This window comes from Micromys minutus (genome assembly GCF_963924665.1).
Source record: "Micromys minutus genome assembly, chromosome: 13".
Taxonomy (NCBI): Eukaryota; Metazoa; Chordata; class Mammalia; order Rodentia; family Muridae; genus Micromys; species Micromys minutus.
Window position 1 is genome coordinate 6985188 of NC_137982.1, and position 16719 is coordinate 7001906.

Consider the following 16719-nt stretch of genomic DNA (forward strand, 5'->3'; position numbering starts at 1 on the left):
CGTTAACTGTTCTTGTTAATTTGAATATGTAAATCCAGAATATGGTTTTTATGCTTAAAAGTTCACACTGAGAAAGGCTAGATCCCAAACACTCAGTGTAGTTTGCAGGCCAGCTGATAAAGACTATCTATTGGCTTAATAATCCATAACTGAAGCAAACACACGGCTAACAGGAAAGCTTGGAGTAATGTGTAGTTCCTACTACCCTGCTTTAAGCTTTGGGCAGACCACGATACCAGCTCCACCCAGGTTTCCTCAGATCCATGGATGACAGACAGACAGACAGACAGACACATACATACACAAGCTTATTTGTGATATGTTTTAGCTCAATGGCCGTGTTATTCTAAGCCTTCCTCAGCTATTGTCTCCTTATTCCCAGCTCAGCACCTAAATGTGCCCTGAGCTTTGCTGTGTTTTTAGTGTCTTGCCTGCTGCCCAGGCCCAGTTGGAGAAGCAGCCAATGGAGCCATAGAGTGGAAGATAGTCAGATGGTGTTACAGGCTAAAGTCTAAACTTGGTTTACAGAGAGAACTAAAACTCTTTAAGTTAGAAATGATGGTAAAGCACTTTATCTAATTGACAAATATGATAGACTTGATGTTAATTATATATCGTATTTGTAATTTACATGACTACTATGGTTTTGTTCAATTTCTGTCTGAGAGAAGAATTTTTTGTTTGTTGTACAGAAAAGGTGAGATGTAGGGGGTGATTCTGATATTCTGATCAGGAATGAACACTAAAGGTCCTGTTCCCAAACTGGTTCTTTTAAGATTTATTTATATATGTGAGGACACTGTATCTGTCTTCAGACACACCAGAAGAGGACATCAGATCTCATTACAGATGGTTGTGAGCCACCTTGTGTGATAAGAAGGGGGCAACAGCAGTGAGCTAAAGCATATCAAAAATAAGCTAGTGTGTGTGTGTGTGTGTGTGTGTGTGTGTCTGTCATCCTTAGATCCAAGGAGACCTGGGTGGGGCTGGTAGTGCGGTCCCCTTGGATCTTAAAGCAGGGTAGTATGAACTACACGCTCCAGTTTGGCCCCGTTTGTAATTAATAGTTAAGTTCTTCTCTTTATTTAACTGTCTTCTGAGGCAGGGTCTCATTATGTAGCCCTGACTGCCTGGACCTCAGAGGTCATCCACCGCTGCTTCCTGAGTGCTTGGATTAAAGGCTTGTTCCACCACACTAAGCTTTTCCTTTTGGTTTTTCAGTACAGGGTTTCTGTGTGGCCCTGGCTGTCCTGGAACTTGCTCTGTAGATTAGGCTGGCCTCAAACTCAGATCCACTTGCCTCTGTCTTTCCTTCTTAATCAAAAGAACTTCACCATTCTATAAAAGTCGGGGAATGCTAGTGTCTCTAAACCCATCCTCTATTTTTCTGCTATAAAATGGATTCTCTGAACAGGTCAGATGCAGTTTTTTTTTTTTTTTTTCATTCTTCTTTTCTTGATACAGGGTCTCTCCTGGTTGTCCTGATAATTGCTCTGTAGACCAGGCTGGCCTCAAACTCATAGAGATCCACCTGTCTCTGCCTCCCAAGTACTGTGATTACAAGGGCAGATATATTTTTTAACATTTCAAGTAAGCCACGGCTGTGTATACAACCACAAAATACAATGCAAACAGGCTTGATGGCTCAGCCATCAGGAGCACAGGCAGCTACTCTCCCAGAGGTCCTGGCACACAAACGGCGTCTCACAACTATCTATAATTTCAGTTCCAAAATAGCTAACACCCTCTTTGGCCTCTATGGGCAGTGTATGTATACATGATATAGACATACATGAAGGGAAAACATCCATATACATAAAATAATGAAGCTGAACACTCTCCCCACCCCATATTAACAATATCCACCCACAGTAAACACAGATAGTTCTTCCAGAGCCTGGACAAACATTAGGAGAAAGGCAACATATTTACAAATGATTTAATAACATTCTCAGGATAGTTTGCCCCATGTAGGAAACAATATAGACACAGATACATTGTTTTCTTTCCAAAGGTACAAAGTTAGTGCTTGAAAATGTCAGCCAGCGGGCTGGGCAGGGCTAAAATCCAGTAGGGAGGAGGAGAGTTCATGGCTTAGGGTACATAGGGAGCCACATTCTCCAGCCAAAACCAGAACAGAAATCCAGCAGCTGAGCAGAAGCACTGTCTGATGGGGAATTCCAAGAGCTAATTCTATGCAAGAGAACGTGTGTGTGTGTGTGTGTGTGTGTGTGTGTGTGCTCGCACACACGCGAGGGTACCTGCATCATTATCCAGCCCCTACCAATGCCTCAGTAGCGCCTGTTCATCTTCTTGAACTTCTCATAGTGGTAGTCATCTGTGGCCTTCTCATTAGCAGGACGCTTGCGGTTGGGAGGGGACCCTGAGGAGAACAGAGGTTGCCTGTCATGGTGGATCCAGCAGATACTACTGCTCAAGGTGAGAACTTGGTTGGAGTCACACCTAACAGCAGCCCCAGCATGGAGACCACAGAGAGCTCAGAGGGTTGTTTGTTTGTTTTAAACCAAAACTCAGTCTCTACTAGCTTCCAGCTTGGGGGCCTCAGAGCAACCAACCAGCTGCCTCTACACTTGTCATTTTATCAAGGAGGAACCACAGTTGGAAAGGGAAGGTTCTTAGCAGGGGTCTAGGTCATATACCTTGGTCCCCAGGGCCAGAGTGTTACTCTGCCTTCAAAGGCCACCTGAATGCCGTCCACAGTGGTACTCACGTTCGGGCTCTGGCTTCTCTGTGTCACCCACTCGTAAGGGCCGGGCTTTGGGTTCTTCTTTGTTTCTTCGGATGGGTGCATTGAGCTCCTCGTGATAAACTGAACAGAGGAAGAATGAGGGGCTCTGTGAGGCAGGAGGTCGGGCTCTTGGGGACTCGTGGGGCGGGGCAGAGAGGGCACTCACAGCGGTTGTGCTGCACATAGTTCACAGCCATGTTGGTGGGCACAAAAGACGTCTCACTGTCCTTCTTCTTGTTCTGCTGCTCTGCCAGCAGCCGGGCCTTGGCATCCTCCGTGGAAATGATGTTTTTTATTTTAGCGCTATGTGAAGAGAGAAAGCCACACCTCATACAAGGCCATCACACCTTTGGAACTGACTGGTGAGCTGGCCAGTCCCAGAGCACAGCATTCTACAGTGTACTCCAGCCTGCTTCATGCCTTTCCTTCTGGTTTTCCCAGACAGAGTTCCTATGTGTAGCTTGGCTGTCCTGGAACTTGCTCTGTAGACCAGGTTGGCCTCTACTCAGAGATCTTCCCACCTCCTCCTCTCTAGTGCAGGGATTTAAGGCATGCACCACCACAGCCAGCCTTTTTGTTGTTGTTTTTTAATTAATTGTATGAGCGCTCTGCTGCATTACACCTACATGCCAGAAGAGGGCATCAGATCATCAGATCCCTTTATAGATGGTCTGTTTCCCTGTTTGTGAAATAGGCCCCAGAGAGGAGGGTGGGCCAGCCTCTTACACAGAGGAACAGGCAGTCTCATCAGAAAGGAGAGACTGTGAAGACTAAGGAGACACTTTTACCTCCACAGGCTAGGGGCCCTTAAGTCTCTTCAGCCACAGGGACCAGGGGTGACAAGAAAGCTCTGGAGACAACTTGTCTGAGAGCGAATCTGCAGGTTTCCAAGGATACCAAGAAGGATTTCCATAACCACTGTTAGCACGTGTGTGCTTCTGTGTGCATGTGCAGGCTAGAGGACATCCTCAGTATAGTTCCTCAGGAGCCACACACTTTCTTTCTGTCAGGCAGGGTCTCTAACTGACCTGGAACTCACTAAGTAGGCTAGGCTGGCTGAACAATGAGCCAGTCCCAGAGCACAGCATTCTACAGTGTGGAATTCTGGCATGGATGTTGGGGATCAAACTGAAGTCCCTGTGCTGCATTCCAAGTACTTTACTGAGCCATCTCCCATAACCCAGGGGGCAAGTGCTCTGTGGCTTGTCTGTGTAACTGCTAACTGGAAAAGTGTCAGCAGGGGCACAGCCAGTGTTGGGAGACTTACTCAATGCCCAGGTCCACCTCAGGGATGCCACTCAGCATCTGGTTGGACAGCATCTCTTCAGTCTTCTTGGCAGAGGAGACTCTGATATTCTCTGGCAACTCATAGAGGCAGTCCTCAGCATTCTTGGGCTTGGCCTTCTGTTCCTCTTGCTCCACAATCCCCTTCCTCTTCTTCAGCTCCGTCTCAATGTACTTCATCCTGAGAGGGAGGACTACAGGCTCAGGGGGCCAGAATGGCCATAACAATTTTAATAAAGAACTTTACATTTAATTTTATGTTATCGATGTGTATGTGAGAACATGTGTACCACAACACATGTGAAGTCAGAGGAGTTGGTTCTATCCCTCTTCTATGTGAGTCCTGGAGGTTGAACACAGTCATAAAGCTGGCAGAAGGCATCTTTACCCTCTGACCCATTTCACTAATCAATGTGTGTAGCGTGAGTTATCTTGTGTGCCTTGTCCTTTAAAGAATCAGTTGCTGGTCAACCGTCTCTTTAAGAATTCTTGACTGTTAGAACTGCTTGACCCTAAGTGTTGGTTGCCTCTTAGAACAGGATATAAAAAGGCTAGCTGAGGCTAGGGATGGGTTGGCAAATGAGAAGAGAAGGCAGCTGGTAGAGAAGATACTCTGAGGAGACAGTTGAGACAGGAGAAGCTGAGCTGAGTTGGGAAAACCAGAAAGGGGACTGCTTAAGCAGACTGAGAACTGAGGGAAGAACGGCTGGTGTGGGGGGTGGAGTTTACAGAATCCTAACAGTTGGGAGAGCCATTTGAAGGAGCTGGGCTGGAAACTAGGAGGAGGGAAAGCAGGGAGTTAAGAGAACTGGTCACTGTTCTAAAACAGCTAGCCACTTTACAACTGTGGGGAAATTTTGAGATGGATTCTCATCATGAAGCCTTGACTAGCCTTGAACTCTTCATGTAGACCAGGCTTGGCCTCAAGCTCACAGAGAACTGCCAGCTTCTATCAAGTGTTGTGATTAAATATGTGTCAACAACACCTGCCTCCAATGAAAACATTATCAGTTCATGAAAAAACTAAGAATAAAAATAGCTGGAAGTTGTTGAGACAGTTTCACAATTGTCTAACCTAGTTAGTCTCAATTGTGAGGTCCTCCTAACTCGATCTTCTTGGTGTGGAAATTACAGGCATTGAGATCTGAAAATTTCAGCTCAAAACACCAATGTGCACTGGAGATTATGACAATGACCTCCTGGGGTGACCATATCCAAAGTTCTTTGAATACTGAAAATGGCATTATGTTTCTTGCTCCCTTCCCCTCTCCCTCTCTTGTGCATGTGTGTGTGCACGAAAGTGGACTCAGATTTACCAAGATAAAAAGTGAGGAAGAATCACTAGTGGAAAGGGCTCAAGGGAGGGATACTCTGGCACCATGTTTTAAAGGCCTTGATGAAAAAGACTGGCAAGTCCATGATAATCCTTGTGTTTTGAGGAAATATCACTAATCAAAAAAGGCAAGGGCTGAGGATGTAAGTAAGGAGAGAGGGCAGGAAATATAAATGCAAGCAGAGAACCACCTTTGAAACCTTTCACAGATCCCATGCCTGAGAAGTGGGGAGGACACAGCCAAGAAAACACGAGAAAGGCCATCTGTGACCAGACATGTTTGAATAGCTGGCTAGGGCTCAGCTACAGTACTTACAGACAATGGACTCACTGGTACCTACATGTCTGCATCCTCATCCCTCCGGTTGGTCTCTGCAGAAAACGATGTCCCCAGGTGCAGATCCTCTTCTTCACTGACCCTGAGAGTAGGGAGCAGGTCACACTCGGTGATGCCAAATTACAACAGAACACACACGAAAACATATGACACGGAATGGTATGTAAAGAGAAAAACTGCTAGACACATGTAAGCAAGAAGGCAACATCAGCTGATACTTTGGGAGATGAGTGTATGCCTTTTATTTTTTTTAAGAGTTATTTATTGTATGTATGTTAAGTACACTGTCACCCTCTTTAGACACACTAGAAGAGGGTACCAGATAGTAGTGAGCCACATGTAGAGCTGCTGGGACTTGAACTCAGGACCTCTGGAAAAGCAATCAGTGCTCTTAACCACTGAGCCATCTCTGCACCCTAAATGCATGCTTTTGCAAACTTTTATAACAGTTAAGTTTCTGTGGGTGCAAAGGTTGTGTCAGAGTGCCCTTCTTTTTAGCTTTCCCCTTTGTCTCTTGAGATGGGCTCTTAGTAACCCAGAATGCATTATTTTGGCTATATGTCTAGGCCACCAAGTCCTCAGGATTGGCTGTCATCAGATGCTGGGGTTACAGACACAGGCTGCCACACTTGGCTTTATGTGAAGGTCAGGGATCTCATCTCAAGCCCTCTGCTTTCCTCACTGTGCCCTAGTTCCTTAAATACACTTACAAATGTTCTCATTGTTTACTTTATTCAGAGAGGGTCTACTGTAGCCCAGGCTGACCCTGAACTCCTAATCCTTCTGTTTCCATCTCCAGAGTGCTAGGTTTTCAGTGCATTGTTTTCTAACTATGTTCTCCCCATGTTTGAAATAAGGAAGGCCCTTTTATGAAAGAACTCTTCTCTCTTGGCATGCTCATGGTAAGCTCTGTGAAGGGTGTCTCTTCGGGTCCCTGTGCATTTAGGTCCAGGCGACAGCGTCTGTACCCACTTCCTCCACTTACTTGTCTTTGCCCCGCTCTTTCAGTTTCTTCATGTCCACCATCCCACCTGTCGCCATTTGAAAAGGATCATCCTGCAAAAAGCACACACCTTAGAGGACGCATCTAGAACAATATCGGCCCAGTCACTGATTGTCTGCAAGTATGTTGGTGCACGTGCACACACGCGCAGGACAGAGGTTAACATTGTGTGTTCTCATCAATCTTTGACCGTGTTCTTTTTTTTTTTTACTACTGTATATATATATATGCAATTGTATGTGTATTTTGTGTGGTTGTGGAGGCTAGAGGCCAAACTCAGGCATCTGCTTCAATCACTTTCCACCTTAAATTTCAGAGACAGAGAGCTGATTTGGGTGGACTAGCTGGCCAGCCCGCTCTAGAGATCCATCTGACTCCACCAGACCCCCTGGTAGAGATACAGATGTAAGTCATCATATATGGCTTTCATATGGGTGCTAGGAGCCTGACTTAGCAAGAAATGTAGCCATTTCCCCAACCCTTTGACTTATACTATGAAAGGTCTCTTAGCTAATATATTCAGCTACATTAGTCTGTCTCGGCCTCCCCAGAGCTCAGATTATAGGCATGTGCCACCATGCTTAGGTTTTCATAGGATGCCAGGGGATCCAAATATGGATGCTTGTGCTTACACAATAAGCCCTCTGAGCTATCTCCCTGGTACCATGGTTATACCTTAAGAAGAGCAGCCACAGAGAGGAGCCAGCACTCACCACCAGAGTCGTCTCCTCTTGAACCTTCTCTCCCACCAGCAGGGCAGCAGCGCTGAGCAAAAGAAACCAAACCATAGGAAGAGAAACGACACAAAGACAAGGAATCTGTGCTGGCTAGTTTTTGTCGATCTGACATAAGCTGTAATGGTCTGGTTAGAAAAAACATCAACTGAGACAACGCCTCCATCATGCTGTCCCATAGGCAAGCACGTGGAGCTGCTTCTTTCCAGTGACTGACTTGGGAGGGCCACTGTGTACAGTGCTCCTCCCCCTGGGCAGGCGGTCCTGTGTGATGGATGGGTCTGACTGAGAAAGTAGTAGGGTGGGCTGGAGAGATGGCTCAGAAGTTAAAGGCTAGGCTCGCAACAAAAAATACAAGAGAAAGTAGTAGGGTGCCGTTACAAAAGCCAAAGAAAAACTCAGAGCTCCCCAAGCTGTAAATGGGGGTGGGGTGAGAGGAATGAAACAGCTGGTGCATGCTTCTGCAACGTCATCTGATATTCTGGAAGTCACAATGTAAGGTTCTGTCAGTCAAGGGAACTGCAATAGAAGACAAATGCTAGAGAACACACACTGCAGCTCTCGCTGCAAAATTGACCAAAATGACCCTGAGAAACTGAAGTCAAGGCCTGACAGGCACTGAGCAAGCACACTAACACTGAGCTATCCCCAACACCTTTTGTTTACTTTATGACACAAGGGTCTTATAGTAGCTCGGGCAGGCCTTAAACTTGTGATCTTTCTACTTTCGCCTTCCCAGGAGCTGGGACTACGAGGCTATGCTGCTAGGATGGGCTCTGTTGATGCTGAGCCCGGCTGGCATCAAACTCATGTTAATCCCACTGTTTCAGCTTCTCAAGTCTGGAAGTATAGGTGTGAGGCACCACACCAACCCAGACCATCTGGTAAAAAGTTATAGTGCATACCCCCCAAGATGCACATGATGCAGCCATCTAAAAAGATTTTCTGGAAAACACACACTATGGCCAGAGGCTCACAATATCATAATTATTTAATTCTTTAAAAGCATGGGATAAAAGTAGACATAAAATTGATTACAAGCCCCAAAACTAAAAAAGAAACAGGTGAAAAATAAATGGAAAGATTGAAAATGCTGTCTCTTTACCTAAGAATTTTTTCTTTTTCTTTTTTAAACATAGGGTATTGCTATGCAGCCTAGGTTGCCCCCAAACTCCCTGTGGTAGGATCGAAGGCTACCAAACACCAAACCAGGCTACTGTTTATTTATTATACTTTTGAATCTAAGTTTTCCAAACTCTTATCTTTCAACATGTTCTGAATCACAATTCATCAGCGCAATTAAAAATCCGAGTTAGTGACCTAGACCAGACCCAGAGACCACCAGGCTCAGGGCATGTGACAATTAAAAATCTGTAAAGAACCTTAGTTCCCTCTATGATCAGTCAAGAGAAGGTACTATGTCTAAGGAGAGATTTGTGACTGTGACCCTAGCCGGGAAATTTTGTCATTAATGATGCCGCCTCCACCCCCGTGGTACCCACCTCACCCCATTTGGCCTCTTCCTCAAGTTCTGCACCTCTCGGGTTTCTTCCAGTTTTAACCTGAGGAAAAATAAGTAATAAAAAGTGACTCACAGGTTGAGAGAGCCTCTGCGATCTCAAAGCCAAACTCTGTTCCAAGGACAATTAAGTCCTGTCGAATCCCTGACACGGTGGTCATTGGCAGTCAGACCCATGCGACTCGGGACACCTCTCTCAGCCGCGCAGCCTGGGAAATGTGGCCTTATCCCTAGGAACCTCTGAAAGGCAGCAACCCTGGTTCCCAGTAAATGGTGTCAGCGCCGTTGCCGGCCGATACCCAGTATCAAGTCTGTCTCCCTTTTCCTGGCCTCTGAAGACCCTACCCAACACGTACCGAACCTCCTCTGATTCTTGTTCATCCTCCTCCGACTCCGAGTCAGCCCGGCGCCGGCGGAATGTCTTCCCGGTGATCCGCATAGCGGAACCAGACCCTCGGCGCTTGGTTACCAGAACCGTAGTACAGGGAACCTATTTCTCTTCCGGCGCGCAGAAGTGTCGTCAGAGCGCCTGCTGTAATCAGACGCGCCTCCGGCTTGCCAAGCCACACCCTAAACCTGTACGGCTCCGCCTTGCAGGGCAGCCACCCGCTCCAAACTCTAAAAAGCAAGAGCTAGTACCGCCGCGTGGCCCCACCCTCGGCCACGCCCCAGCGAGTGACCACGCTCTCCGCCAGCCGGACAGCCTGGGAACCACACGGCGACGCCCCAGCAGCACGGCCACTCCCCCTACTCCCGGCATGCTTGGGCACTCACCACTCGCACGGCCACGCCTCCGGCGTGCTTGGTACCGCCCTCTAGTAGGCCGCGACCTGTGAAACCGCCCCGGTCCCTGGTATAGGCTCCCCCGATTGGACGGCTGACAGTGAGGAGGCGGGGCGCAGCAGCAGCAGGCAGAGCTACAAGACTGCGCGGCGCCGCGGTGGGCGCGCTTGACTGACAGGCGGCGCGGTTGCGACGGCAGGTGAGTTCCTGACGGCTGCTGCCTGGTGCCGGGGATTGGGCCGCTAGAGTAGGGATCTTCGTGCCGCCGCTGGGAACAGGGGAGGCCTGGCTTTGCAGGGCAGCCGGGACCTGGTGAGAGGTCTCCGCCGTCTACCCTTCCATCACCGACTCCTGTGCCCGCCCCGAACCACCATGGCCCTAGCTTTTGAGCAGGCCGCACGTCGCTTGGAAGGCTACCTCGAGGCCACTTGGGCTCCGGGGCTCAGATGTGCACATTTATTCCTCACTTACAAAAGCTGACCTCCTTGCTGGGATATCAGTCCCGGTGGCGACTGTTCATGCCAGGTTGGCCTACAGCCATTCGTCCCTAGGAAGGGTACCACTGACGTTCAGAGGCCGAGGACTGCCCTTCGACAGTTTGGGATGACTCCTTTGGCCTGGAGGATTGTCGCTCTGCCATACGCACCTTACACCCCTGAGATGTTGTGAGGGTAGTTAGTCTATAAACACTTATAAGATGGATAAGTGCATGCGTAATGGCTCACATGGGACTTTTAGGGACTCCGTAATTACTAGTCCTCTGGAGCAAAGCGCTTCTTACACTTAACTCTGGCAGGCACTTGGGTAAGCAGTCTCTTCTAGAAGCCTCCTATCTAAACCTATGAAGTAGATGCAGTTGGATCTCTCTTCCAAAAACGAGGCTACCGAGGTGTAAGAGAAGTAACCCATGCTTCAAGTTACACAGCTGGGAGGTGAAGCTGGGCTAGGGACAGTTTTCGAAGCTGCAGGGTTTGCATCAGGGACAGCGGGCCTCTGTGGGTTTTTGCTGCTGCTGCTGCTGCTGCAGCTGGTGTTCCAGCTTATGGGCTGGGGGAAGGGCTGATGGATACTTTTTCTAGAAGACTATTCTAAAGCAGGGAGGGTATGTCTGCCATGCCTTGGCTTTTTCCCAGAACTATTTTCCCCCCCTGAAGTTGTCATATTCCTCTTAAACTGGGACAAAGAGAAAACTCAGAATGTCTTGAAACAGCCTTTTGGCTTTGATTAAAGAGGCATTAAGTATCAAAGTCTTGACCCCACTAGAGATTGGTTCAGCCATCTTCAGATGTAGATGGCAGTTACTTGACACCACTGTCTCTGTTGGCTGAAAAAGAGGCTCCTTGGGAACTGCTGTGTGAACCCGGGACTTGGGTGTACAATTCTCACAGGCTCCGGAAGTGGTTCTTAATTTCCCTGCCTAGCCATGCCTTACCCCTTAACCCCTGGGGTACTGGGCCACTCTGTTATCTCCAAGGAAGGAGTCAGAAAGTGAAGAGCATTTTGAGACAGTCCTCATTTGAAGACACAGAGAGGAACATCTGATACAAACACATTGTCCCTCTCCCATCCTCGAAGCCAGAATGTGAGGTGATACTAACGCCCTGGGCTGTAGCAGATGGAGTTGATTCTCATCTGACACAAGTATTGCCTGGAGTGTAGTGGCTGGAAATTTGACCTAAGTGCTGGGTGGAGAGGCTGCAGCCACTCTGAGCAGTGTTCTTGGAAGTGAGAGTGCTCTGGAAGGTGCCTCCAGGGAAGTGAGGGGTTTCCTCAGATTTTAGCATGTTTTGGGAGGCGGGATGGGTATTTAAGGAGCAGTCACTTCTGGGATGGCCACGCCATTGTAAACATTCAAAAAGGCTTGTCTAAGCTGGGCAAGGTGGCATGTGCCTTTAATTCCAGCACTCAGGAGGCAGAGGCAGGTAGATTTCTGTGAGTTCCAGGACATCTAAGGTGTACCCAGAGAGACCCTGTCTCCAAAAACCAAATAAATAAGAAAAAAGGAGAAAGAAAGGACTGGAGATGTAGTAGAGTTCTGGCCTAGCCCATGTGGTGCACCCTGGGATCAATCTTCAGCATTGCATAAACAGGACATACTAGAATCCCAGCCCTTGGGAGGGACAGAAGTTCAGGTTCATACTTAGCTGCATAGAGAATTTTAGATCAGCCTGGGCTACATTTCACTGTTTCAACACCCAAAAGTTATTTAAAAAACAAACAAGCAAACAAACAGATGTGGTGCATGCCATTAATCCCAGTACTTGTGAGTCTGGGCAAAGGCAGACAGGCAGATCTCTGAGTTTGAGGCTATCTTGTTCTACATATACCAGGCCAGCCAGGGCTACCTCCTAGCTCCAAGGGGAAGCTTTATCTTCCAAGCCTCTTCTGGGGCATCCTCAACAACAGAGCACTGCTCCACACAGCTTAGAGTTCAGATCAGAGGTCTGGGCTGGGCTCTTTCCAGGCTAGCATGATTTTTTTTCCTTAAAAAACAGAAACAGGGCCCTGCTGGAGCTAGGAGGTAAAGATTGGCCCTGTGTCCTACTGTCTGGCCCATTTGGGATTTTTGAGCCACAGTTCATTTAGAGCACTGGCTGCAGGGCAGGTCCTCTGCGTTTGGTCGTGGCTGTGGTACTGGCTATGTGATTCAGTCCCTTTCCCCACCTTTGGTGATGAATAGGTTGCATCTGGCCTCCAAGGGCAGTTTTGAGGGTCCTTCGAAGTCATTCTTAAGGTCGGGTCCCTGGTGGACAGGAAGATCTAGAGGTGTCAGAAGTGGGTAGGGATGCCACACGGCTTAAGAGTCAAAGGAAAGTAAGACTGGGAAGTGGACTGAGCCTGGAATTTGGGAGGAAGAGTAAGAGAAGGAAGATGGACGTGTCAGCAAGGGGCATGGCGTTCTGGGAAGGGGTTATGGTTGGCTAGTGCCAGGATCTGAGTGGCAGCTGGTGAACTTATGTGGGTGGAGGCTCTGCAGGGCCACATTCAGATCCCAAGGGACCAGCAAGTCCCTGAGAGGTGGAGAAATATTACCAGAAGCTCTAGGGAAATTGATGAGTAATGGGCACCTGGGGCTGCCAGGCCTTCAAGTGGTCGTAGCTACCCCTCCAAGGCCCCACCCCAGGCCAGACCTAAGGGTGGGGTTCCAGCTGTCCTTGCAGGTACTGCATCTTAACTCAGGTCTCACAGGGCTGGAGAGGTGGGCTCCTTACTCTGCTGCTCTAGACATGGGGGTGTGGTCTAGTGGTTCCCTGAGAGTGGGCCATGCTTCTCTTGAAGCATCCTATACTTTAATAGAGATGAGCCCTCATTCTCCTGCCTTTGCTGATTATTGGCCTTCTTTCTTCATTTTCCATATCTGCATTTCCTAATGTCACTGCTGCTGACTCATGGAAAAGTAAGCACGGACATTCTGGCCCCTTTATGCCCAAGTATCTCAAGCAATCAAATTGCCAGAGAGAGGATGTCATCGTACACGCCAGGGCATGGGTTTTCTCCTGCAAAACCTTTGTAATGACCATTCTCCAAGGCTGCTGTGACATGGTGCAACAGGTGGGCCTGCTGAAACAACCGGAAGTAAGGCTTTCCAGTTCTGGAGCTCAGAGCCTGAGGTGCAGGTGGTTTCAGATGGGCCCTCATCTTGTGCTTACATGGCCTTGCTGAGTGACGTCTCCATTGTCTCTTTGTGCTTGAGTCTCGGAGGTTTACGTCCCACTTGACTCACTGCAGAGACCTAATTTTTTATTTATCTTTCCCAAGTCCTTACCTCCAAATGCCCATACCTTCTAGGGTGCTAGTGCTTAGGAGGGGTCCTGCGGAACAGTTCAGCTGTTACCAGGGCTGGGGAGGTGCTCAGTCAGGACAGTGCTTGCCCAGGTGAGGACTCAGTCATCAGGACTCCTATGCAAATATGGGTATGTGGTATATGCCTATAATCCTGGTGCTGGAGAAGGGGAGATTTCCTGACCAGCCAGCTTAATCAATGGAGCTTTAGGTTATGTGAGAGAAACTATCCCAAGAAACAAGGCAAACAGCTCAATAGATGTGATGTCCAAGGTTGGCCTCTGGCTTCCACACACACGAGCACACATGTGCACCCTTACCCCCACGACAGGTAAATTCTTAAAAACACTACGATCTAAATTCGTACTTCATATGCTAGCTTGCTAATTGTTTGGTGATGTTTTGACCACCTTTCTTTAAGAGAAGAGGGCTACCCTCTCCCTCCTCCCTCCCTTTCCTCTCCTCTTCTCTGTTTGTGGTTTTTGTTTTTGTTTGGGGATTAAAAGCTTGTGTCACCATGCCCAACTTCTCTGGGTTTTGTTTGTTTGTTTTTTAGACAGGATTTCTTTATAACCCTAGCTGTCCTGGAATTCTTATGCACCAGATTGGCCTGTAACTCAGAATTTCACCTGCCTCTGCCCCCGAGTACTGGGATTCAAGGCTTGTGCCACCAAGCTGTTTTTTGTTTGTTTGTTTGTTTTTTTAAGATTTATTTTTATTAGGTTCTATTTTTGGTTTGGAAAAGGACTTCACTGTGTATCCTGCCTAACTAGAATTTATTTTTGTAGACCAAACTAGTCTCAAACTCAGAGTATTACCTGCCTCTGCCCTCTTCCCAGCCCTCAAGGATTAAAGACATATGCCTCTACACCTGGCTTTTTTTTTTTTATTTGTGTATGTGTACAAACCCATATGTGCAAGTATGTGTGTGTTCGAATGCCTGTGTGTGTGTGTGTACACGCATGCATGTTTGTATACATCTGTGTGTGTACACACTCTTAGAAACATAGGTGTGACATTTCTCTGGAGCTGGAGTGATAGGTTTCTGAGAGCCACTGTTATGAGTGTTGGGAACGGAACTCAGGGCCTCTGGAAAAGCAGCAAGTGTTTTTAATGGCTAAGCCATAGGTTTAGCCTCTGTCTGTGTGTCTATCTATTTTTGAGGCAGGATCTTACTATGCAATATGGCTGGCCTGGAACTTGCAATGTAGACCAGGCTGGCATTGAATTCGAAAAGAATCTACTGGCCTCTACTTCCCAAATGCTGGGATTAAAGGCATGTACCACTATGCCCAGTTTTATACAGTGTTGGGACTCAAACCCAGGGCTTCAAGCATGCCAGGCAAGCACATGGACCCTGTGCCAGCTGAGTCATAACTCTTGGTTGGGTTTTTTTTTTTTTTTTTTAAAGATTTATTTATTTTATTTATGAGTATATCATTGCTGTCTTCAGACACACCAGAAGAGGGCATCAGATTTCATTATAGATGGTTGTGAGCCACCATGTGGTTGCTGGGAATTGAACTCAGGACTTCTGGAAGAGCAGTCAGTGCTCTAACCACTGAGCCGTCTCTCTAGCCCGGTTTTTGTTTTTAAATGCTTTTCCCTGTAGCCCAGACAAACCTGGAACTCAAAATCCTCCTGCCTCAGTAACCAGACTGCTGAGGTGATAGGTGTGTGCCATCACTTGTGGGGTTACTCTCTCTCTCATCTAACCTCCCTTGTGTGCAGCTGTGGTGGCATGCCCATACCCCAGAACCAAATGCTACAGTAATGTACAACAGGTGCCAGCAGCTGCTACAGTGGGGTTGCTTTGCAGGGTCCATGAACCAAGCAACCTGATGTGACCAGGAAAGGTCAAGCTACTTATTTCTGCCCAGTTGGAGAGTTTGCCAGATAATTTAGAGTCAGGCTCTGTGTTCACCTATATATACCAACCATTGATGAAGCTGACTGCCATCCAAACAGCCAGGTGCTTGGCCATGGACAAGCTCAATGGAACCTCTCCTGTGTCTTCCTATAGAATGTTCTGAGGCTTCTTAACCACTGGGCTCTTTTTCTCTCATGGGGCCTGGGGCAGAAGGTGAGTTTGAAACCAGCCTGGACTGTACAGTGAATTCTAGCCCAGCCTTGGCAACATAGTGAGATGTTGTATGGGGGGGGAAAGCCTATCATTGTCATTCTGTTCTGATCACTAGAATTATAACCAGGCTCCCCACACCTCATCTCTCTGGAATGGTGGCACCATGACAGGGACTCTAAACCCCAGCCCTGCCCAAAATAGCCCTGGGTCGGTGCCAGTAGGCACTTGGCCTCTGGAATGTGGAACAAAACCTGTCTTCAAATTAGGTTTGGAATTTAGAACTTTGAACCCTGTTGTCTTTGTGTGGACATTTTCAAAGTTACCTTCTAACCGCCCCTCCCTCTTTGAACTGCCCACATCTAGGAGACTGTGGCCCACCCTAGGAAGCAGGGAAGTGGCAACTCCAATCAGCTTGTAGTGTTGTAGCCCCTGGTGGCTGAAGACTTGGTGCTCCAAGCAGCTCAGGGTTTTGGAAAGGCTTAAAAGGTGATCCGAGGGACTCACTACACGAGTGGAGGAGACAGGTGTTCTTGTCTAAAGGGGCCATCTGCCAGTTCTGTACCTGTCCTGGCAGCAGGGTGTCACTGTCCATGAGGAATGACAGCCCGTTATGCATGACTTCCTCTAGGAGGAATGGGGGTGTTTTCATATGAGCTTTTTTTTTTTTTTTTTTTTTTTGGCAGTTCTGCACCTTTATTTGACACTCGGCAGGTTAGTTCTCATCCACATTGACCATCTGTAGATTTTTGAACGTGGTAACAAACACATAAGTTACCAATGTGTAGGGCTTGTTTGGTGAATCCTCATCCTCATTACGTTTTCTGGACAAACATACTTGGATGCGATATGGAACATTCCTTATTCCCTTGGCCCAGACGGCTTTATTGAGCCTGGTGTCAGTGCGCACATCTGGAGCTCCCATTTCCTTCACGGCAAATTTCCTAATTCCTTTGAGTGACCGAGGAGCATGCTTCTTGAAGCCCACTCCAAGGATGCGCTTGTGAATGCTGATGGTGGATTCTCCGGTCATCACCTCGCTGATGGCAGAACGGCCCTTCTTCTCACCACCCTTCTTTGAGGGAGCCATGCAGAAAAAGAAAAAAAAAAGCCA

The 16719-nt window shown here is 47.7% G+C and overlaps 2 protein-coding genes across 2 annotated transcripts; both read right to left on the minus strand.

Annotated features, from left to right (window-relative positions):
• Positions 1 to 1932: 1932 nt before the first annotated feature.
• Positions 1933 to 9448, minus strand: LOC308428575 (splicing factor C9orf78 homolog). Its single transcript, XM_080927081.1, has 9 exons — positions 9316 to 9448; positions 8943 to 9002; positions 7420 to 7471; positions 6689 to 6759; positions 5708 to 5785; positions 4017 to 4214; positions 2916 to 3052; positions 2732 to 2830; positions 1933 to 2383 (listed from the first exon to the last, which is right to left on the minus strand). Exons 1-9 carry the CDS (start codon positions 9396 to 9398, stop codon positions 2292 to 2294), a joined length of 870 nt encoding a protein of 289 aa, XP_080783207.1. The 5' UTR covers positions 9399 to 9448; the 3' UTR covers positions 1933 to 2291.
• A 6872-nt stretch (positions 9449 to 16320) lies between these two features.
• On the minus strand, positions 16321 to 16695 carry LOC308429429 (large ribosomal subunit protein eL31-like; the record flags this gene model as incomplete). The annotated part of the gene is made up of 1 exon (XM_080928262.1): positions 16321 to 16695. One exon carries the CDS (start codon positions 16693 to 16695, stop codon positions 16321 to 16323), a length of 375 nt encoding a protein of 124 aa, XP_080784388.1.
• Between the last annotated feature and the right edge of the window lie 24 nt (positions 16696 to 16719).

Bases quoted from the DNA above. Each gene is read 5' to 3' on its own strand.
- LOC308428575 (XM_080927081.1), bottom strand. From the start codon at position 9,398: ATGCGGATCACCGGGAAGACATTCCGCCGGCGCCGGGCTGACTCGGAG. The intron at 9,003-9,315 runs GTACGTGTTGGG...ATTTTTCCTCAG, and splicing joins CAAGAATCAGAGGAGGTTCG to GTTAAAACTGGAAGAAACCC. The intron at 2,831-2,915 runs GTGAGTGCCCTC...TCCTCTGTTCAG, and splicing joins CTATGTGCAGCACAACCGCT to TTTATCACGAGGAGCTCAAT.